This window comes from Macadamia integrifolia, chromosome 11, assembly GCF_013358625.1.
Source record: "Macadamia integrifolia cultivar HAES 741 chromosome 11, SCU_Mint_v3, whole genome shotgun sequence".
NCBI lineage: Eukaryota > Viridiplantae > Streptophyta > Magnoliopsida > Proteales > Proteaceae > Macadamia > Macadamia integrifolia.
Window position 1 is genome coordinate 20,283,531 of NC_056567.1, and position 24,074 is coordinate 20,307,604.

General features: G+C 36.4%; 2 protein-coding genes and 1 long non-coding RNA gene across 6 annotated transcripts; 1 reads left to right on the forward strand and 2 right to left on the reverse strand.

Moving 5' to 3' along the window:
• Window positions 1–2,463: 2,463 nt before the first annotated feature.
• Window positions 2,464–7,716, reverse strand: LOC122094225 (trihelix transcription factor GT-3b-like). Of its 4 annotated transcripts, XR_006144695.1 has the most exons (4): window positions 7,110–7,716; window positions 6,307–6,974; window positions 4,213–4,300; window positions 2,464–2,576 (listed from the first exon to the last, which is right to left on the reverse strand). XR_006144695.1 is itself a non-coding variant. In XM_042664956.1 (2 exons), exons 1-2 carry the CDS (start codon window positions 7,359–7,361, stop codon window positions 6,411–6,413), a joined length of 816 nt encoding a protein of 271 aa, XP_042520890.1. In that variant the 5' UTR covers window positions 7,362–7,715; the 3' UTR covers window positions 6,227–6,410. The 4 variants fall into 4 exon arrangements, 1 of the variants encoding a protein (XP_042520890.1); XR_006144693.1 differs by lacking the exon at window positions 2,464–2,576 and having other exon boundaries at window positions 3,875–4,300; XR_006144694.1 differs by lacking the exon at window positions 2,464–2,576 and having other exon boundaries at window positions 3,875–4,308.
• A 5,445-nt stretch (window positions 7,717–13,161) lies between these two features.
• LOC122094227 lies at window positions 13,162–14,126 on the reverse strand. Its single transcript, XR_006144696.1, has 2 exons — window positions 13,684–14,126; window positions 13,162–13,530 (listed from the first exon to the last, which is right to left on the reverse strand). It is a non-coding gene; the product is annotated as an uncharacterized LOC122094227 (long non-coding RNA).
• Window positions 14,127–20,852: 6,726 nt separating this feature from the next.
• On the forward strand, window positions 20,853–23,376 carry LOC122094226 (calcium-dependent protein kinase 13-like). The gene has a single exon (XM_042664958.1). It carries the CDS (start codon window positions 21,508–21,510, stop codon window positions 22,249–22,251), a length of 744 nt encoding a protein of 247 aa, XP_042520892.1. The 5' UTR covers window positions 20,853–21,507; the 3' UTR covers window positions 22,252–23,376.
• Window positions 23,377–24,074: the final 698 nt, after the last annotated feature.

Below are 24,074 nucleotides of genomic sequence, written 5' to 3' on the forward strand. Positions count from 1 at the left end.
TCCGATACGATACGATACCTTTCGATACGTATCTTAATTTTGGCCAATCGATACGGCGACCGATACCGATACTTTAATCCTTGCTTATACCCATATGGGGAAAATACACATCTGACATGATCCTTCACTTTTGGCATGACCATCAGCAGTAAACAAAACAAACCAAAAGGAGCAAACACTGCCTTAAGGATCCACATTCAGCATGACCATCAGCATAATCCTCAAGAAAAATAAAAAAGGAAAAATAAAAGAATAAAGAATAACATTACACGAAAAATAAGAGTAGAATGGATGAAGTAGAGAAGCATATGAAATGTTTTGTGATCACTGTAATTTTTTAAAACTCAAAGGAAATTTTTATAAGATAGTTATATGACCAGCAATATTCTATGGAGCTTAATCATGGATAGTGAAAAACAACATATAAATCAAATTAGTATGTCTAAAATGAGGATATTGAGATGTATGATTAGTGGTAAAACTAGAATCAATAAAATAAGTACGAAAAAATTAGAGATAATTAGGAGTGACTCTGATAAATGAAAACTGAGAGAATCTGTGATGGCACAAAAATGTACAACGAAGACCTTGAAATGCTCCGGTGAGGAGCAGTGATATGATTCAGATTATATAGAGTCAAGGATAGGCTCTAAGGAAAATAGTTAGGAAAAATAATGCATAGCTTATGACTAGTAACAAGTATATCCAAGGATTAAAGTATCGGTATCGGTCATTGTATCGGTCGGTCAAAATTAAGATACGTATCGGAGGGTATCGTATCGTATCGGAGATACACTAAGAAACGTCAAAGATACACACATAAATGGATAGGAAACATTTTTTTAAACACTTTTGCATAAAGAATTTGTTAAAAAAAGCCATTGATAACATGTATTATGCATAAACACTAAATTGAGGGTATCGTACTAAGAATTTAAGGTCTGTAGTTGTCCCATAAATGTAAAATCCTTGTTTCCAACCTTGATTTCCACTTTAGTTAGAGAGAAATATGACTGACAGCAATTTTGGAACAAAAACCCTTCAAAAAATAGTTTTTTTTTCTGAAAAACTACCCATATTGGCCATTATATGACCGTAGCGCCGATACGTATCGATACTCACCGATACGTACCGATATATATATATCGATACTCACCGATACGTGCTGATATATACCGATACGTACTAATCGATACTCACCGATACGTACCAATACATACCGAAACGTACATTTTACCTCAATTTTATATTTTTCATAGAGTCGTATCGAGGCATGTCATATCGTATCGATGTGTATTAGTGGTGTATTGATGCATATCAGTATGTATTGTAGAATATATATCGATACGAAATAATTTAAAAAATTCAATATATCGTATCGGTGTGTATCGTATCGATCGACTAAATTTAAGATACGTATCGAAATGTATCGTATCGGTATCGGAGATACTTAAAACCATGAGTATATCTTTAAGTAGAGTTGACTGGAGAAAAGAATATCTATAAAGCCTCCATTAGGGGTGTCAACGGTCCGGTTCGGTGCGGTTTCGGTCCGGTTCCACCGGTTTCGGTGTGAGTTTGGAAGTGACCGAAACCGACCCAATAAGGATTTATCGGTTTCGGTCCGGTGTCGGTTTCGGTGCGGTTTGGGTTCGGGTTGGTACCGGTTTGGATTTATTAGGTTCATTTCGGTTTGGATCGGTTTTTTAAACCGGTATGGAGCCATTAGGAAACAACCAAATGATGAATTGTTGAACTTCGATTTCTTAAATCGATTTGTAACCGGGTTGGTTTTGATTTTTGGTCTAGTTTGAATTCGATTTTCCATACAAATGTATACAAAACTATTCAAATTTTAATTTTTTTAATGAATTTTGGAGTGTTTCGGTTTCTTACCGGTTTGGTTTCGGTTTCGGTCCGGGTTTTGAGCCGGTTTCGGTTTGGTTTCGGGTTCATCCGGTTTTCGGTGCGGTTCGGTTTGGTTTTGGGGTTACAATACTTGAAACCGAACCGAACCAATAAGGCTTCGGTTCGGTTCGGTCCGGGTTGTTATCGGTTCGGTCCGGCCGGTTTTACCGGTTCGGTTTAGGAATTGACACCCCTAGCCTCCATATTTAATTGGAATAAGGCCAAGTACTTGAGTTGAGTTGACTTGTGTTTAAGTTTGAGTTCCAAATTTGCTTGCCTTCCTAGCTAGACAAGAGCTGAAGTTAGTTGTAGATACTAGCCATAGGTTTGGGTTATCATACCCAAGCACGTCTAAGTCTATAGAATCAGAAAATACATTAGGTTATGGCCCATCTGATATATAATATATGTACATGAAGAATGCTTTATTAGATAATATTTCTTGACCATATGGGCTGTTCTAGGAGCAGATCCCCTATATGTTGTTTCAGTGAAGTGCCATTGATATTTTCTTGGGATATTGTGAGAAGTAGAAGAAATAACCCACAAATTAAATTCCAAAAAGAATAAAAAAATAAAATAAATAACTTCAATGTAATAGCAAGATTTAAGTTCAATGACTGTTTCTTGTTTGCACCTCTAAGGGAAATATCATCAGCATAAGAGCCCTGCACTCATAGAACCAATACAAAGTCAAATATAAAGATCATCTTTCAGCACAAATAGTGCCTAACAAGTATTCTGTATGTCAATCACTCAATTACCTGGGGAGTGTTTCTTTTATTAAAATAAAAAAGAAATTTTGTAATGCATGATCTTGAATTTGAAACCATAGAAACCAGACACAGGGAATCAATGAGACAGTTTTGATATGAATTCCATAACCTTTGACAAACATAAACAAATATTCATTAGTTTAAATTAATCATTCAATTTTAACCAAGCTTGAATTTAAGTTGTTTACCCCAACCCCACTTCTGGATTTTAGCTCTCTTTTTAATATAAGTACCCACACTTGAGTGCTAGTAGAGTTGAGAATTCCCTTTTGTAAGCACCCCATGGGATTTTCTTATCTCAATCATGAGTTATTATCTGAACGCTTCTTGGACACTTCTTTTATACTTCCGGGGTCCTCTTAAGTGATCATCTTACAGTATACATTTTCTTTATGAGCCAAAAGCCTACTACTGCTAATTATATGTGAACAGTGGCTTGCCACTAGAGTGCATGCCCCTAGAAGGTCAAGGGAGCAACTCTCTTGTTTCACATTTGTGCCATAAGGCACCCCTTACCCCCTTTCCCCTCCCTTGTAGTGGTTAAAAAATCTCTTGGAGCTGTAGTTAAAGTCACATTGGGCAGTTAGATAGGATGGACCATTTTTTTTTTTTTTTTTTTTGACTTATAATGTTTGTAAAAAAATATGTAGCAACTAATGGATTCTTATAAAAAAAGGTACAAATGGATTAGAGTCCAAGGGCAAACATACCTTGATCCATCATGGTATTTAAGAAAGTTAGCACAAGATCTGAATATAAACATATTGGCCAGGCATTTAATTCATAATAATCAAGATAGTCCTCCAGTACATGAAAACTAGTATGTTTAGGAAAGTTCACACTTCATAACAAGAAATTAGGAATTGCATCACTTTCTTATGCATGACATTGTTCCAAAATCAACTCTTGCAATTCATCGTGTGTAACATTTTTGTTCACTTGAGTGTATCTTAAACATTAGTGTAAGTTTCAAAATATTGTAGGTGCCTTAACCCTAAGATTTCATGCTTGGATAGAGAATACTATGCAAGTCTCAAAGATCTTTTAATCCACAAAATTCATCATCACATATAGTTTTCCGTTGAAAAAAATTGCCAACTACAATGTCCCACTAACAATTCGTTGATGAAAAGGGAAGGAGGGGGGCATTAGATGCACCTAGGAAGATCACTTTTCATACACTAAATCCCTTATAAAGCCCTCAATCAATTTGGCTTTTCATCAACAAAAATATATTCAAGTGAACGAATATTCAACAACAACAACCATAACATTATCCCAACTAAATGGGGTCTGCTACATGGATCCAATATAATCATCAAGGAAAAGAAATACAAGATAAAAGAAGTGCAACGAGGAAGTAGAAGACGATAAAAGAGATAAAAGAGATACGTTTAAGCAATAAAAATAGAACAACATCTCAGGAACATCTCCTACAAGGGGTCAGCTACTCGAGTCTTTGTCCTCCATAGAGGTCTATCTGCGATCATACTAGAATCTACCCTACCAATTGCATAACTTTCCTTACACTTTGTCAAAAGTCCTTTTAGGTCTGCCACTACCTCTTCTGGAACCCCCTATATGAATCTGGCCAATTTTTTTGACAAGAACATTCCCTGCAAGGCTGGTTATATGAATGAATATCAACAACCAACTAAAAATTTGAATAGATGCAACAAAAAAAAGGGGGTGGGGGACTCGGCAAGTTGGCAAATCATATTACACTAAGGTTGTGTTTGATATGTATCTCGGAATAGATTCTAGGCCTAGAATGCATTCTAAAACCCGATTCTTCCCTATTTTTTACCTTCAGAATGCATTTTATTTCCATAATCTATTCCGAGAATGCATACCAAACATAGACACATAGCCAAAATCCCTTGCAAGCCCTCAATCAAAAGTGTTTATAATCAACAGAAAATTACGCAAGTGAATGAAATATGCAACAACCACTGAAAATATGAAGACGAATACAACATAGAAGCCAGAGGCATCTTTGATCAAATTGGAAAATCACTTTACACTAAGGTTGTGTTTGATATGCATCTCGGAATAGATTCTAGGTCTACAAAGCATTCTAAAACCCAATTCTTCCCTATTTTCTCGCTTCAGAATGCATACTACACCCATAATTTATTCTAAGAATGCATACCAAGCACAGCCTAAATCCATTACAAGCCCTCAATCAAAACAATTTATAATCAGCAGAAAATTATGCGAGTGAACAAAATATGCAACAACCCACTAAGATCATATAGGAAATCTTCCAGAACGCATCTTCCTGTTACAAGAGCCATCCAATTTTCACCAACAAGTTCCCTTTCAGTTTCAAAGTTCAAATGATGAAAGCTTATACCAGAGTTATTTAATTTAGCCACCCAAACCCAGCAATGGTAAAGAAAGCCAAGACAGTGGAATCAAGATCATCTTTATCAAACAATTTCCCTTATACAGTACAGGAATATTTTCCTTGCAAAGTAAGTTGGAAATGCTATTGCTCTTCAAAATGGGCATAATCAGTAATGATGTTCATGCAAAGAAAGAATAATAAAGAAGAAAAAAGAAGGGAAAATAGGAAATAGATGAAGAATACTCCATAACAAAATCAACGGCCTTTTCTCACAGCTGAATTAGGCTATAAGGGAGATCCGAAAAAAATACAAAAGGATAGAAAGAACTCATAACTGCTAGGCATCAAGGCCAACTCCAAGAGAGTATCAAAATGTCTGGCTATATAGAGAACTGCATCATCTTTGGTAGGCACATGAATAAGCATTACTTTAAAGGCTAACACATAAACAACTCGATCTCTATGCCTATGTAAGTTGTTTTTTTTTTTTTTTTTTTTGTTGGGGGGGGTGGGGGGTGGGGGGTGGGGGGTGGGGAGTGGGGGTCTATAAATGTTAGGAAGTTGTTAATCTTAGAGAAGGGGAATGGTTATTATTTTTGAATACTTAAAAAGGTTTGAAAAGGAAAAAGGAAAAAGGACAAAGGAGAAAAGTTAATGTTCGAATCTCAAATTGAGTAGAATCTGTAACAAACACTAGTTGATGCTAATTATCACAAAAAAAAAAAAAAAAAAACCCTCTCTTGCTTTATTCCATAACAGTACTACTGCTCTATGTCACACCATGGCATCTGTCCCAGCTGTTATTATGATCTGTTAGTTTTAGTTGCACCTCCTGCCAGGGATTTCAGAAAACTTTTTCTTCAAATACCCATGGATCTCTATTTGTTTCCATAATCCCACCTGTAGGGTGTTTATCCATTATTATTCAGCCCACAACCCTGCATGAAATAGTTGGAGTTTTAGCTAAGGGTTTTTTTTTTTTTTTTTTTTTGCTAGGAAAACCTGGCTAGGGTTTTAGTTGCCGACAGCTAAGGTCTTCTTTGCATGATAAAACAGAACTGTTTGATTGTAAGCAATAGAGATGTGAATATATATTTAATATTAGTTTAAATAATTTAGCCTAACGCGTACGCGTTTAGAACGTAGTATTGAAGGAAAGAGAGGAAGAAGAAGAAGAAGATGCAAAGAGAAATTTCAAGATAGCTAAGAACATCCTTTAATTAATTTCTAATAAACTCCAAAAGGTTAAAACGAGAGAGTTCCAAGACAAACCTCCACAAGAGTCTCTCTCTCATCTTTCTCTAGAAAACAAAGAAGGAATTAATGAACAAAGAGATAGTAACTGTAATAACTGCTCCTTCCAAATAAACAAAAACCTAGAAGTCCTCCTCACGCCTTAGCTTATTTAGAAGAGCTGTGATAAGAGCATCTCTCTTCTCAGCCCTAGATTCTTCTCGAATCCGCCTTTGTTCTTCTCGCTCCCTCCATCTCCTATCCATCATAATCCTCTCTTTCTCCAAAGCTTCCATGGTTTGTCTCCATTCCATCTCTTTCAACCTCCTTTCTTCCTCCCTTGCCTCTACAGCTTCTCTCCATTGCACCTCCATTTGTATTTGTTGTCTCATGAAGTTATCTAATATCTCTTGCAAATTGTTAGTATTACCACCACCACCACCACCACTACTAGTAATAATAGCTTTTCCCTTCCTCTTCTTCTTAATACTACCACCCTTATTATCCTCATCGCTTTCGTCGTTATCATCTTCGTCGTCCGATGATAACCTCACCCCTTTCTTTTTAGAACTGCCACCGCCGCCGGCAGCAGCAGCTTCTGCTTCCAACCATAACATCCTCTGCATCCTACCTGTGAAGATGGCCTGCAACTCATTATAGAATGGAAATTGTTGACGCACCGATTCGGGTTCCATGGTTTCGCAACCCTGATTCAAAGACAAGATCAAGTTATTATTGTTTGATATCGCGATTGAGTTTGAAGTTTGAACCAACAATTATTAGTATTATTATATAAAAGTAGGAACTAACTGAATAAAAAGGTAATCGCAGTAAGGTTGTACTTTATAACGGGTGACTAGGTTCTTCCATTTGCACTTGCACTGCTCAGGGCTACGACTGTAACCCCTTTCCTTCAGCTTGGAAGAGATGATTTCCCAGAGAAGCTTGTTGCGTTTGGTCTCCATGAAGGTTTGATCTAGATCTGCCCTGATCATCAGAAACTCCTTTGTCTCTTGGAGACTCCATTGAGGGAACCGATCACCTGTGTCCACCATCATGTTACCACTTAGAAGTTGATGATGACTTCCTTCCATGGTTCATGTAGAGAGAGAAAGAGATGTTTGGATACTTAATTCCTGTGAAGATGCAGTGGTGACGTCAAAACACGACGGAGACGAGGTTGGAAGGGCGTGAACCTAAAGGGTCAGAGAGAGAATTATTATCTATGTGAAGGCGGTGACATAGAAGAAGAAGAAGAGAAGGAGGGACAAAGAAAGAAGTAGAGTATGGAGGAATTAATCTATTATATAATAAGGTGTGAAAGAAGAGAGAGAGAGAGAGAGAGAAAGAGGTCTTAGAAGAGAATATTGATTGAAACTAATAACCCATCTTTCTTTTTCTTTGAATCAATTCTCTCTCTCTCTCTCTCTCTCTCTCTAGATTATGATATATATGATTTTTCTTCCTCTCAGTCTCATCTGTCTACGCGGAAACGAAAACCTCTTTCTCTCTCTCTCTCTCTCCTTTTACTTCTTCAGTTGTTCCCATTGCGTTTACATGGGTCAGGCTTACGAAGTAGTTCGCTTTGTTTCGTCCTTCCAGGAGTTCCAGCCCATCCTCACGCCCTCTCATCAGGCGTTCAGGTGGGGCGTTTTGAAAAATCTAACCTCATTGGTCTAACGTCTTTTTCTATTTCATTCCCATTGAAGGGTTTTTTGCTTGCTAAGTAAGTCTTCTTTCTCTCTCTATTCTATTCTATTTTGCGTGTGTGGGTTTGTGTGTAAGAAACTGGAAACACTACGTAGGCGGTCCATGGACTATATTTGCATGGGATTTGACTCCCTTCGGTTATATCTTTATTTGGGGAATTTGGACCGTCCGATTCAACGCGGTTACTTACGCTGGTCTGACCCAGGTGTCTGTCCCACGTGCACGGCCCTGTTTCCTCGCTGTCTACGTGGCTCAGATCATTGATTGGATTTGGACCTACACATTTTATATTATTATTATTATTATCTCCGTCCGCATGTATACGCCCGTAGAATGGTCCAATCGAGTGGGCCGAGGCCAAGGCCGACGGGTCCCAGACCTGGGCCCATATAGTCCCTGGTTCACATTTTTGGAGTTCTCACCGACTCGGTTTATTGGCCTCGCACTTACAGCTGTCACTGCTTATGTTGTAACGGCCCTTTCACATATGGCATATTGGGACCCACTCAGCATTATTTCGTGGGTCCCATACACTTAAAAAATCAAAAAAAAAAAAAAAAAAGGGGGGGGGGGGAAGAATCACGTCAGATGGGCCCTTCCAATGGAAAGGTTTCAAATTGGAATTATTGAAAACAAAAATAAAATTGAAGTCCAATGGTGGGCCCCACCGCTTTAAGAACACGGTTACAACTTACAACCAGCGAATGTGGTGCGGAAGCGTTCTCACGTGAGGGGAGGATGGTTGGTCTCTTGGAAAGACAAAGACAAAGGTGAACGCGGAGTCCCTAACACATGCATGCGCATCTCACGGGAACGGTAAAAGTTTATATCGTGTTGTACTGTAGAGACAAGAGAGGAGAGGAGTAGTGGAGGCTGCATTGGAAATCAATGGAGTTAAACCATCTAAAGACTATGTATTGTACGATCTGGTAGGGTTATGAGGGTTTTCATCCTTTTCCTAAGGTCTTCTATGTGGATCCCCTTTAAGAGCGTGGACTCCCCTGAGTCCGAATCTATGCAACAGATTATTTTTTCTTTCTAATAGGTGGGAGGAATTTGGTTCCTCTCTACCAATACACAAGAACCCATCTCACATTGTTCATTCGGTGTGATACCACTATGGCTGACTTGGATAACGATTGGGTGCCTCAACCGCCAAGGGGTACTTCAACGTCTCTAGTTTTATGCCAATCCACTGATGACAGCCACCACTACACCAAAGCCAAAGATGCATCCCACAAATAAATCATATATATATATATATATACACTAGTAAAATTGCACGTGCAAATATACATGTGGCCTTCTGTTGAGAGAGAGAGAGAATTAATTATTGTTTTGCTAAAAGGATTGTGATTTGAAATATTGTACATTTATTTTATGGTAGAAATATGTTTATGAGACTATATACATCATACTGCCTATCTTACATCGCTTAATGTCAAGACTTAAAACAGTAATTATTGGCCTCTATGATCATGATGCTTATCACCTTTGATTAAGGTCGGAATTAGACACAGATCGAATATATTGAAATATTGGTCCCTTAACTGAGCAACAATCACTTTAGGGTCTCCTCGAGGGTGCCTTAGTTCACGGAACATCATATACTACATTATGGAAATAAGTGAAAATGATAAAATAGAGAATCATCTAACCATATAAAAACGCAAAAGAGGATAATGATTGTCTTGCCAAGCTTAAGAGTACCTCAACTTCCGCTATACATGTTACCACCTCTGCACCTACCACAACTCCGACGTGGGTCATTGACTCTGGTGTCACTAACCATATAACTGGTATGTCCCATTACTATGACTCCTACTCCATTTGTTCTGGTAAGAATAAGATCCGAGTAGTTGATACCTTCTCCTCTATCTCTAGTAAAGACAATATCCTTGTTACCTCTTCCATTTCACTTACTTCTATCCTTCATGTTTCTAATCTTACCTTGAATCTATTGTCTGTGAGCACTTTAACTAAAACCTTGAATTATTGTATCACATTTTTTCCTTCTCATTGTCTCTTTCAGGATTTGGTAACGAGGCGGTTATTGGCAGTGGACATGAGGAGGGCGATCTATATCATCTTGAGCTGCAGTTATCTTTTTTACTATACCATAGTCCTATTCATGTGGCCATAGTGATGCTAGTTCTATAGACTATGTGATGCTTTGGCATCAGCGTTTGGGACATCCCTCTTTTGTTGTTATGAGGAAATAGTTACCTCACTTGTTTATTTCTTTTTCTTCATCTCATGTATTTTATTGTAAACCATGTACTTTTACTAAACATTGTCGTTCATGTTATCCTTATCATGGTAATAGATCTATTGTTCGTTTTCTCGTTATGCTTGGACCATTCTTATGAAGCATAAGAGTGATATTTATGATGCCTTCAAAAACTTCTATAAAATGGTTCATACCCAATTTGAAACCAGGATCAAAATAGTCCGGTCTGATAAACGAGGGAGTACATATATGGTGGTTTATAGGACTTTTTTACTGACAGTGGCATTATCCATCAGCTTGTTTGTATTGATACCCCCCAACAGAATCGGGTAGCTCAGAGAAAAAATTGTCATTTGTTAGAAATCGGTAGAAATCTTTTATTTGGTATACATATTCTTAAAACCTTTTTGATCTAAAGTTGTTCTTACTACGGCTTTCCTCATCAATCACATGCCTACAAAAATTCTTAGGTCTCAAAACCCAGCTGCACTCTTGTCTCCTCAATCTTCTGCTTTCACTCTACCTCATAGGGTGTTTAGTTATGTTTGTTATGTGCATATTAACAGATCCTTTCGCACCAAACTCTATCCCAAGGCTCTCAAATGCCTCTTCCTTAGGTATTCTTCCATCGTCAAAAGCTACAAGTGTTATCACCCTTCATCTCGTAGGCGATTTCTTTCTAAAGATGTCACTTCCTTGAGTCTGTGCCTTTCTTTGCTTCTCATCAGCATCCTCTTCAGGGGGAGAATGGGAGTGCAAATGAAAAGGCTATTAATGTTATTCGATTTCTTACTCTTTTACCTCTTACTCCTTTCTCTTTTAATATTGGAAAACATAAAGAGGTGGATGATGTTGATGTTGTGGATATTGTTGATACTGGTGGGCCTTGTATAGAGAAGGCACCTAATATTGTATACACAAGAAGGACAAAGAAGACCTGCCAAGAGTCCTCTTTGGATCCACATCCTGAGTTACCTCTTCAGTCAGGTTACATTTCTTCTCCTTCTGAATTAGACTTCCCTATTACTTTTTGAAAGGATAAAAGAGCTTGCACTAATCTTATAGCCAAATTTATTTTCTATGATTCTCTCTCTCTCCTACAGGTGTTGCTTTTACTGCTGCTCTTTCTTCTGCTTCTATTCCAATAACTATTACTGAAAACTTATCTGGCCAAACAGTTTGAAATCATGGATCTAGAACACTTGAAATATTTCTTGGGTATTGAAGTGTCAAGGTCTAATAAGGGAATCAATGTATGCCAAAGAAAATTTGTTCTAGATTTGTTGAAAGAAACAGGAATTCTAGGTTGTAAATTGGTAAGCTAGGAGAAGATTGTGGTCCTTCCTTTGTTGATGCAGGGAAATACCAGAGGCTTGTGGAGAAGCTGATTTATCTATCACTGACTCTCCCAGACATTTCTTATGCACTGGGAATAGTGAACCAGTTTATGCATGCACCCAAGAGTGGGCACTTAGATTCTATGTATTGTATCCTCAAATACTCAAAGTCCTTTTGTATGCCAGGAACAATCACTTGAGGATAGAAGGCTATTCCGATGCTGACTGGGTTAGATCCATTTCTGATAGGAGATCTACATCTAGTTATTGCATATTCGTGGGTAGTAATTTGGTCACATGGAGAAGTAAGAAACAGTCGGTTGTAGATATACTCAATGCAGAGGCCGAGTACAAAGCAATGGTGCATGTAGTTTGTGAACTCATTTGGATGCGTTGATTGGTTCTCGAGCTGGGGTATGACATTGAAGAACCTATGAGACTTTACTGTGACAACAAAGCAGCTATAAGCATTGCTCACAATCCAGTGCAACATGATTGAAAAAAGCACATTAAAGTAGACCAACATTTCATCAAAGAGAAGATTGATTCAATTCCAATAATATCTACACACCCTTTGTGAGGCAAGTGATCAATTGACTGCCATCTTCACCAAATGACTCATTCCTCACCAGTTCAATACCATTTTATGCAAGTTGGGAATGTATGACATTTATTCTCCAACTTGAGGGGGAGTGTTAGAATGTATGTAATAGAGGTACTTTAGAAACTGTCTTATGTTAAGTTGTCTTTATATGTATTTTCTTTTATTTCTCTTTCACCTCCCTTAGGGAGCAATATGTAATTCCCTAAAGTATTAGTTTAGGTGAGATGAGGGAAGAACTCACTCACGTTTTGCTCCTTTCCATCACTCTCTTCGCTCAACTTCTCTCCTTCTTTTCCCTACCTTATTCTCTTCATCTTCTTCCTCTCCAACCCTAATATCCTAACTTCCAACTAAATCAGTACTCAGACTTGGAACCACAAATTCAATAAACCCAATAAACGAAACAGGAAGAATCAGTACTCCTATAGCTTCCTATTTACACTGTAAACGAAACACAAGCTCTAAAATCCCAAACAACCCAGCAACAGATGATCAAAACTAATCTATAAAAAATAGTATAAGAATTTTATAAAAACATATTTTTTGTGGGAGGACAATGAAGATACAATGAAGATGACAATTCTAAACTACCCAAATTGATCTATAAAAACATACCACAGAAAAGAGGAAACAGGAAGAAAAAACAGATATAATATTTAAGGACAACCCCATTCTAGTTTTTAGTCCAGATTATATTATCAGATTCTTCCCCAAGGCCCCAAATACATTTACCCTTAAGAATTTCATCGACACATCTTAATGACTGTAGAAGAAAACTCCTCCCTTTTGACCAATGCAATTGTCTGAGGGGGTGAAACATTCAATGATGATTTTGGGTGATAAGCGTTAACAACTCATTACAATGGCTTATGTAAAGTTAACAATATTCATGGTTACAGATTAAAGATACATGAGTATGATTCATTTTTCACCACATTTTCCAAAAATTATTGTTGGTACTAATGTGCATATATATGTGTGCATTTAACTTTTCCCAAAAGTAAATAAAAGGGTAAGGAGGAAAAAAAAAACTATGTTCTAGGGTTTAAACAGCTGAGCTCAGTACAAACAACTTCTAAGAAATCATATACCCTAAAAATGCTCAAATATGAAAGGCTGAAAGTTAAGCCACCAGCCTAGCCAATTAAATGATTCCATTGTCAAGAGAACTCAAAAGAAAAAAAAAATATTAGGAATTTACATCCTAGTCAAGTGAAAACAGCAAATAAGAAATCATACACTCTAAAATGTCACATACCCAATTGTTTAGTTTTTTTTTAAATGGATAACATGACTTGCTTCTTGATTCTCCAGAGTTTGATTTGTTTTGCACTATAATGGTCGTCCTCCTTTAGTGCAAGATTATTTGTGCTTTCGTCATTCTGAAGCATGGATTGAAATAGCATTATCATGGATAAGGGAATAATTAAACCCATAACCAACTAATTAGCAACAGAGAAAAAAATATCAATTGACAATACAAACTTCCAGAAACTAAAAATAAGGCAAGAAAGAAAGAAACTGCCGAAACTTACAATGAGTAAAGAGAGATGAAGAGGCTACCAGAGATTCAATAGATTTCGATGGGGACTTGTGGCCTTAAAATCAACTGCTAGGGCTTTGAGGATGCATGTAGCATAGCATCTGTCGAGTCCAATAGAGAGCCTTGTCTACCTCGTCTGTAGCATCCTTGGGCATTGGCAAAAGAGACACAGGTGACTTTGTTACGGCCTTGCAGGTGGATCAAGCTTGCAGCACCAATTGGGCCACCATGAGTTCGCAAAGAGACTTTTTCTTGGACGATCAGAGAGAAAAACCAAGCCTTCTAGGGATGTGATTTTGATTGAATTTATTATTAAAAAAAAAAAAAAGATTTGATAGATTTCAAGTTCCAAAAAGAGAAGGAATGCGGAGAGAGAGTGTATAGCAGGAAATCAAAAAGGCTTTATTTTATTTTGAGTTTGAAAAAAAATAGAGAGTTATTACTGATAAAGAAACTAAATGAAATTAGAAAAGCGATTGGGGAAAAAATATTTTACTATAAAAAAAAAAGGAAAAGAATATAAAAAGATATAGATTTTTTTTTAGTGTAAATGTGATATAGATTGTGGCGAGAGAGAGAGAGAGAGAGAGAGGAGAAAAATAGTTTAAAAAGGAAGAGGAAGTGGGAAAGAGCGGAGAGGCAGAGAAAGGGAGAGAAGGAGAGAGAGACTAAAGGGTGTGGGAGTTTGAGATAATAAGAAACTAATGTCATTTTTATTTGAACCGAATAAAGAAACTAATATTTTTTCTAAATATAAGAGAAAGAGAGGAGAAAAAAGGAAAGAAAGAGAGGAGGGCGTAAGACTTTACTAAATAAAATGATTTTTTAAACGAATAAAAAAATTAATATATAATTATAAAAAAGAAGAAAGGATACCAAAAAAATAGAAAAAAATAAGAAAGATGAAGAAATTAAGGTATTTAAATAAACAATAATGGTAAAGTAGTACAACAAAAGCTTAGCCATGAAGTATGAGTATACACACTTATATAATAGTATAATATATACTAATAAAAGCACACGTGCAAATGCACGTGTGGCGAAACATATTTTTTAGTGTGTGTACTTGTGTGGACAAAAAATGTAGGTTCATTGTATTGTCACTTATTTCTTGTAGTCTACATTCTAAATTATTTTCCGATTAAGCAATAACTCTTGCAAACTTGAATATTATGATCTTTTTCTCATAGTTCCTATAAATAATTTCCTCCTCATATATTTGCTCATCCTTTATAAGCTACAATTTTTAAGCATATTTGTGAAAATGATATGGTCAACTACCGATGCGCAAATTAAAAATTTATTTCGTTGTTGTCTTTGACTTTCAAGTGATGACAGAGAATTAGTTTCTAATTAAGAGTCCTGGAATGGTATACAAGGGGGAAAGTATTACCATTGACGGGCTAGTTTCCATGTTTGCACATTCATATATCAAAAGTTTTAATTTTGGTCGAGAGTATTAATTGTTCTATAAAACTTCTTTTAGCTGGAAAAAAAAACATATACATTTTTTCTTTTTGGTAAAGGAACTTATATGTTGAATGTTAGGAAAATATACTAAATGGATAGCCCTAATTAATTATTTATACATTTTTTTAGGGTTTTTTTTTTTTTTTTTTGTCCTTCAGGTTTTTAAGAGGAGATATAATCGAACCATCATTTAGGGATGATTTGTCTTATGGTTTTAATGTAGCCGATTATTCTTAGTAATAGATAGTAGAATTCTTAAAAGTTATATATGAATGAATTTTCCTTGATGCACAATGTGGTAGTCTATTGAGCATTTTTTATATGCAAATTAATCTAATTATTTACATCATTTAATTCTCATAGCAATGCTACTTTAGGTATTTTTTCTTGTTTTCAGAATTCAAGCCAAAAGTGGACCAAGTTGAGTACAAGTGTCAAATTCAGCGCAAGGAACAAAACTCTAACCATTCTAGAAGATTTCCTCTTGGAAAAAGCTGTAGAATAAATTTCAAGTATTTCTTATGAGGTGGATGATTTCTACAAGGAAGATTTAGGCTGAGTCAACCTTCTATTTTGGTTTTTAATCATATGTTTGGGATGAATTTTTAGTAGTTTCATATTTATGATCTTCTATATCGAACAATATTCTAGAAGAATCTTATCATATTTTCTATTTTGGGATTAAGGGAAATATTGTAAAGAGAATTAGATTATCAGTTTTGAGTAGTTCCTATTATAGGTTTTTATTTTTGTTTGCTTTCTATTTTTCTTTATTTTCATTCTTTAAGTTGCTAAATTCTATAAATAGAGGAGCTCTCCTCTCTCTGAGAACAGCAAGCTCTCTCTCCACTCTCTTTCTTCTTTCACTTCATTAGTTTAGCTTTGAATAATTTATGTTTACAAGTTGTAATTTTTTTAAGTTGCAATATTACTTTAAGTTAATAGGAAGTTTTAACAATTTTCATTTTTTGTAATCTCCATACAAGTTATTGGAAGTAAGGAAGATTTGAAGATTATTTTACAAGCTGATTTCTTTTTTCTTCTCAAGCCACTATGTTTTTCCATTCAGGAAAGTTATTTATTTCTTTAATTTAAATTCCGTTGCTATGTCTTTTATTTTTAGTTAAATTAGTATAGTCAACTCTCTTGATATTTGCACTCTACCTAATTTGAAAGTGTGTTAATTAAGCACTCGGCCTCCCTGAGTTTGACCCGTTAGCTATAGCTAACACTGTGCACTTGCCATTAGTATAGTTAGTGTGGCTTACATTTGAGCCCAACATAGTCCTAGTAATAGATAGTAGAATTCCTAGAAATTATATGTAAATGAGTTTTGCTTGATGCATAATGTGGTAGACATTAGAGGTTTTAATAATCAATAATTAATTTTAGGTCTTTATCATTGTATAATACTAAGCCCAATCAGACTAAGGGTGTCAACGTGAACTTTTTGAAAATACAATATTTTAAAAATATTTGTTTTGCAATTATTTTCCTAAACCAACACAGATACAAAGGGTCATTAATAGTAGTGAACTAAATCGTAAATACCAAATTTAAACTATACTTATTTTTGTAAGTTGTCGTTCCTACCATAGGTAGGAAAATCTTCAAAAAGAAAAAAACTTACGATTATCACAGTACAACCATTGCCAATAATATATGAACCATAAGACAAAGTGAAGCCATTTTAAAAACAATCGAATATCCAGCTTTAGTAAGTTTTGAAATAGAAATCAAATTTTTCCTCATTGAGGGAACAAAAATAGTGTCCACTAAACTAACATAAATATTTGAATTTAAATGAATCCTAACTACTCCTATGGCTTCCTATTTACAATGTCTCATTTTTCCTTTCTCTTCAAATGTGCTCTTCTCAGTAAGAGCATCAGGCCTGGGCTCCCTGAGAGTTAAATCTTAGTCAACTGACCCTAGGAAAACTTTCAGATCCTCAATCCATTTATGATACTATCAAGAATAGCTTAGTTGGAAGTTGTGCCGAACGATTAAACAAAATAGTAAATTAGATCTAAGCAACCAGAGTTACACGATGATCCTATGCACAAAGAAGTGAATTGCCGATTGGAGAACCATTCTAAGGGCTAAAGCCTCCCCAATAAGAACAAAACTAGGGAAAAGGTGATCCATGGGGACCAAACGTAGCTTTCGGATAGTCAACATCCAAGGCCCCTGCTTTCAATCTCACCAAATAATATGCATCCGAAAAGACAAGAAGAGACTATGAAGGGGGCATCAAACGGAGTGGAGTAGTACTATTAGAGCCCCCAAGGCTAGAAAACCAGAGATATGAGCGGCTAGAAAACCAGAGATATGAGCAAGAGCATAATCCGCAAGGCAATTTATTTTTTGCTAAAGCTCAAAAATAATATAATTAAAAAAAAATGATAAGATATATAACATATATGCATACCTAGGTAAAACAAATACAAGTTATGACTTGGTACTCCATCTTCAACATTGCTATTAGCAGAGCACAAGACCATAAACTTTGAACTAAGGATCCACCTTCGGCATGGTCATCATTAGAAAACTTTAATCAAAGACAAAACAAACAATCTTTTAGAACAAAAGGAAAAATATTTCTATCAGATTGCAAGACAAAATCTTGTTCTATCTTGGGGATTTCGGATAATATATACAATGTATTGATTGATAAAAGGAGGGCACAATGGCAAAAAATGTGAACTTTGCAATTCAACACCCTTCTTTGCTAATGAATCAGCTGATGTGTCCACTTCCCTATAACATTGACTGGAATTCTACGTAATGGATGACATGTACTACTTATAATCGATCCATTGTCGCAAAAACTTCTAGGGAATGGACTGATTAAAAATACATAATACTATTGCACTGGAATCACATTTTACCCATACAATACATAATACTATTGCACTGGAATCACATTTTACCCATATGTGATGAATTCTTTTTTCCTTTGCCAACTTTAAACCTATGAATAGAGCTCTGAATTTCACAATGAAGTTTATTTGCATGAACGCTCAAATATTGAAATAAATAACCCTAGAAACTCTTTTTGATTATTCCATTTAAACTTGCATGAACAAGATTCCTCAAAGAACATCCGTCTATATTTAATTTGATCCAACATGAATCTGGTTTATACCATTGAACTTCTATAATTTTTAAAGCAGATGCATGTCAAATTTTCATCCACTTATTTTAAAATTAACAAATCCTTCACTGATCTGATTTAACTAGACATCAAAATGCTTACATCTTGCATGTCCCACTTCATCATCTCCATGATAGCTTTTTAAGTCCTCCCCTTTTCTTCAAATATTCTCAATTTCTGTTCATACCTGATATGCAGTCCGTTCCTACCTCAGAATGATAGATTGAAAAACCTAGAAGTCTCTTATTTAATGAAAGGATTGGATCACCCACATCATTCCTTCCACGTGGCTGGAACAGTCTCCTTCAACTCCCTTAGAAAACCCTATCTTCAACCAAAGTGCGGTTTGAATGAGAGTGAAGTGAGTGAAGAAAAGCTTGGCCTCTTAGGTGGAGCCCACATTGAGCCCGGATAAGTTGGGCTGGATCCAATCTCGAACCATCATTGGGCCCAATTGTATTTGTAGTTTTTAAGGCCGTATGGAGCAAGTTTCTAAAATTAGGGATCGGTCTCAATCAATATCGATTCGAATTAGATTGGTATCATTTGGGGTTGACATATTTATCTAGGGATGTAAATGATTGGATACAGGTTGAATTTGAATCGAATGTGTTTGAATTCAAATTTCTCTTGTTGGATACGGATATGGATTCGGTTTGAATTTTGATTTTTAATTATCCATTTATTCTTTGACTTGTATAAGCCGAATCTTTTTCCCTCTAATGAATATAATTTGCTCTTAATCCATCTTTTATTCTTTCTAGGTTGTTTTAATTCTTTTCCTCATTCTTTGGAACCTATTTAAACTTCAAGAACCCTCAAAATCATTAATTGATCAAACAATTTTGGATTTTAATCTGGATATAGATACCCCTAAACAAACACGAATGTGAATTCGAATTTAGATTTCGACTATCCATTTACATCTCCCCATTTTACCCTTATACCTTACCAGGGGATGGGTCTTAACCGAAACCATTCTGATCTGACAAGCTGGCTGTTCTGATCTGATTTTTAAAACTATGATTTGAAAACTGCTTACTGATTCCCAAAGAGAGAACTTTTTTATTTTTCCAGATTGGAAGATTAGGACATATTTGATCCTTTTTCTCTGCTCCCACAACTATTGATCTTGATATTCATATAGTTTAGATGGACAACCATGTTAGCTATTGTCACATTGTCTCTTTCTAAAAAGGTTGTGAGAAAGCCTTTTGCCTAATTTCATGCTCTACTTTTGCCGGCCGTGCTCAAACAGATGGTCCAATGCCCAACTCTCTAGCTCTTTCAGAATACAAGGTGAGGTCCCTCTAGATTTTAAAGGTTGCCTTTGTCCATGGACAAAGAACATAGACAATATGGGATATTGGGTCTTGGATTTGAGTTGATTGGCTTAATGACTTAGTAGGACTATGGGAGTCAAGCACCTGAGCAGGTAGCTGGGGATGAATGCGCAATCACGAGAAAGAATTCAAGCAAACAATTGGCACAACACGGATAATTTAATGTGGTTTAGGGTATGATATGATCGGACTAGGTGTAACTCGATGGATTGACCCGACTTGAAATGATATCTACTTTTATTATTTTTAATCTTATTGTGCAAGCAAATGAGATTTGAATATTTTTGAATTAGGGTTTTTGAGCGATAGTTCTTTGTTCTTACCATGAATTTGAGTATTCTTGAGAGATTTCCATCTTTCTTCCATGTGAATATGTTCATTTTTTCTTTGTGTTTCTTGATGTTTATTTTAATAGAGAGAACTAACTCTAATAGAGAGAAACCAACGACTTTTCACTAAACCTGAAAAACTCTTTACACCACTCTCCATTTCACAAAGTGATCTCCCATTCATTTGTGTCTAGAGTTTATATTCAAAGATGATATATATAAGGAACCAAATTCTCTAATCCCCACATGATTATAATCATATTTTGTATATATAATGGATCCAAAACCTGACACAATTAAAACACGTCAACTAGAATATAAGATATACCCAACCACCTAACCCCTACATTACTCAGTCACACCTAGTGAGCATGGTAAGCTTCTAGACTTGACCCCTCTGAAAAAAGGAATCCACTGGTAGAAAGCCCCAAGAGAGAAAGATCATAACACAACAGCCTATATACACTTGATAAGTTCTTGGGATCTTTACCCCTGGAACTCTTACCTAGCCACTATCCATTGCCTTCCAATGTAAATGTTTGTTAAATTTTTTAACGGTCATAAATGCTTAAGCATAGACCCAAGACAATCACATGTAACCCAAGGCATTTTTTGATATTAGATGCATGCCAGGCACCTGTTGTGCCAAAAAAGATCCAATTCCTACATTTTGCAGTGGAATCATCATCAATTTTAAGTAATGTTGGAGGTCCCATCACTAAACCAACCAACCAACCATCCAAATTACTCCCCATTTCCCTAATCAATTCTACTCATAATGCAACATCAAGCACAAACACATGAGAAAGAGGGATAATAAGGGGTCGGTCGTTGGAGGTGCCAATCTGAAATCCCATTCCATTTTTCAATAATTTTTATAATCAGTGTGGTCTACTGGTCTGTTCTGTGACCACTCTGGTCACTGTTGATTCCATAGCAGGCAATTAAAATTCTGAAACTGACACCTTTAGCCCTTAACCCATCATATTTTTTTAATTTATTACAATTTAAGCAAAGAATAAGATTATTCTCTCTCTCTCTTTTCTTCCTCCCTTCCTCTGTTCTCAGTTCTCAGTTCTCAGCAAAGAAACAGATTTCAGAAACAAAATTGAAGGAGGGTGTGTGAGAGAGAGCAAGAACAAGAAGAGAGAGAGAGTTCAAAGAAAAGCTAAAAAGGGCAAAAGAGCAGAACCACATTGCCGTACAGTTCACACTAATTGGCTGAGATTTTGCAGAATCTCTCTTTACCGATCAGAATACATTTTCTCTCTCCCCTTCGCACATTACAGTCAAGTCTGTCTCTGTGAGAGTCTGTACTCTCTTTCTCTCTCTCTCTCTCTCTCTCTCTAAACTACCTGACTTCTGTGTACTTCTCCAGCTTTCCTTCTTACTCTTCTTCTGTATGGTTAGTATCATGATGATGATGTAAAACCCTAACCCTAGTCAGGGCTTTTTCGTTTCATTGGGGGTCCTGCTTTTGCTGGATCGTCTCCAATTCTCAAATCTGGATCGGTTAGATGGGAAACTGTTGCAGATCTCCCGCTGCGGTAGCCAGGGAGGATGTGAAATCGAGTTTCTCAGGTCATGATCATGGCAGAAAAGATAGACATGGAGCTGACGCCGGTGCTGGAGGTAAGAAGACCGTTACTGTCTTGCCTGATACTCCAAAGGAAGCTATCGAGGAGAAATACGTTGTGGATAGAGAATTGGGACGAGGTGAGTTCGGCGTCACTTACCTCTGCGTTGACCGTGACACAAGAGAGCTCTTAGCTTGTAAATCTATTTCTAAGAGGAAGCTTAGGACGGCGGTGGATATCGAGGATGTGAGGCGAGAGGTTGCGATTATGAAGCATTTGCCTCAGGATTCGAGTATTGTGAGCTTGAAGGAGGCATGTGAGGACGACAATGCGGTCCATTTGGTGATGGAGCTGTGTGAGGGAGGAGAACTATTTGATCGGATCGTGACTCGTGGTCACTACACGGAGAGAGCTGCTGCTACTGTCACTCGGACTATTGTGGAGGTTGTTCAGCTATGTCACAAACATGGGGTGATCCATCGAGACTTGAAGCCTGAGAACTTCCTTTTTGCTACCAAGAAGGAGAATTCACCCTTGAAGGCCATCGATTTTGGCTTGTCCATCTTCTTCAAGCCAGGTGAGAGTTCCAATGGCAGATATTTGCGTTTTGTTTTTACTGTCTTATGTTTAATTGGCATACCAGCGGGGACTTTGGGAATTGAATTCCCACATTCGGGGCGATGAGTAGCCATTGGGACTTTTAATATGGTAATGACCAGAAATGCTTATTAAGAACTACAGGTGGACTTCTCTTTACTACATTTTCAAGTATTGCATAGGATTTTTTTGTTGATTTGATAAATTTCTGGGTGAAGTGCTTCTAGCCTTCTATGATAATGGTACTTAAAAACATGGAATGATGGGGATTGTACCTATTGGTTTCTGCAAAGCAGCCACACACTCACAAAAGAATTGAGGTGGGTACTTTTGTAAATCATCAGATGATTCAGAGTCTCAGACCATGTATATATTTGTGAACAGTCGGAGGCCAGCAATCTGGTCAATAGTCTGATCTAATTCACAAATTTCGTGCGCTGAGCTTGGATCCTGTTTCTTTTTTCCTTATTTATTTATTTCCTTGTGATAATTTTATTCAGAGGAAGTAATTGGGGAACCAGAAATCCAACCAACTAATTGACAGCAGACCTGATTCTAGCAATCTAGCTAAGACATAGAATACAGAATATAGACTAGGATTTATGGTTCTGTAAGGCAATTAGAGAACAGAGCATAAGGAGGAGTGGTAGAGAAAGGAACTAAATTATATGAAAAGAAAAGTTCAGAGAACAGAAGATCCCAAACATCTGGATAAATTTGATATTATAGGAAGGGGAGCAAAAGTAAAAGAGAATTGATTTGAAAGAAGGATAATACAACCAGAAGTAAATAACTTTTAAACAGATCCAGATAGATCATATATATGTTTTTTGAAATCAGAAAAACCAGAGAAACTGATGACAGAGTTACCTGATCTGTTGATTATAAAATATGCACTGTTTTTGAAAGAAAGATAATACAACCAGAAGTAAATAATGTTTACACTGATCCAGATACATCATATATACGTTTTTGAAATCAGAAAAACTAAGAAACTGATGACTTAGTTACCTAATCTGTTGATTATAAATGTGCACTGTTCTGGTAGCTGATGTATTCTGGCTGTGTTCCTGCAAAACTGGAGTGAGAAAATAATAGGGCAGTAACAATTTTTGAAGTATTGAAGAAGGAAAAAAAAAAAAAAAAACCCAAAACTAGAATCAATGAAAAGAAGAGAAAAGAATTAGAGAGTGAGGGAACAGATTTTGTAGAGAGGAAAGAAACTAATAGGAGAGGGGCAATAGGAATTGTACAAAGGGAGACTTCTAGCTCTCTAAGTTGACTGTACGGCTACACTAAAATCTGCACGTGACTTTACGTAATGTTCTCTCTTATTGCACAAAACTGCCTCTTAATTTAGAAACAAAAGAGCCAAACCCAATACTTGTGTGGCCACTTAGAAGGACCTAAAAGTGAAGTAACAGACTTGAAACTGCAGCTAGGCTTCTTGGGCCCTCTGCATTGGTTTATATTTGTCAAGCCAATGATGGCTGATGCATCATGAAGTTTGGTTCTTGAATGAAGGACTCAAGGACCTTGAGTTCTTGTAATTGTAAGTTTGGGGCAAAGTGTCTTTAATGCTTATGAGATCTCAAAACTGTAGATCTGCAAGTTATGATGTACCAATTTTCTCCTACTTCTAATTTATCAAGGAAATTTTCTTCTATTTCTGTCTAATTAAACTTAAATAGAATGCCCAAGATAAATGGAGAAAGGTTAGTCGATTGAGCTAGGAGAAGTTACTGAAATAGGGAAGAATAATTTCCTCAAGCAAGTTTTCCTAGTTATTCGCACTCCATATCCTACTTGAAGTCCTAAAACACATAATTTGAAAGATATAATATGAAGTTGCATTTTAAATTTCTTATGGTCACTTTTTCTCCTCCAAAGTTGCTGACACATCTAGCATC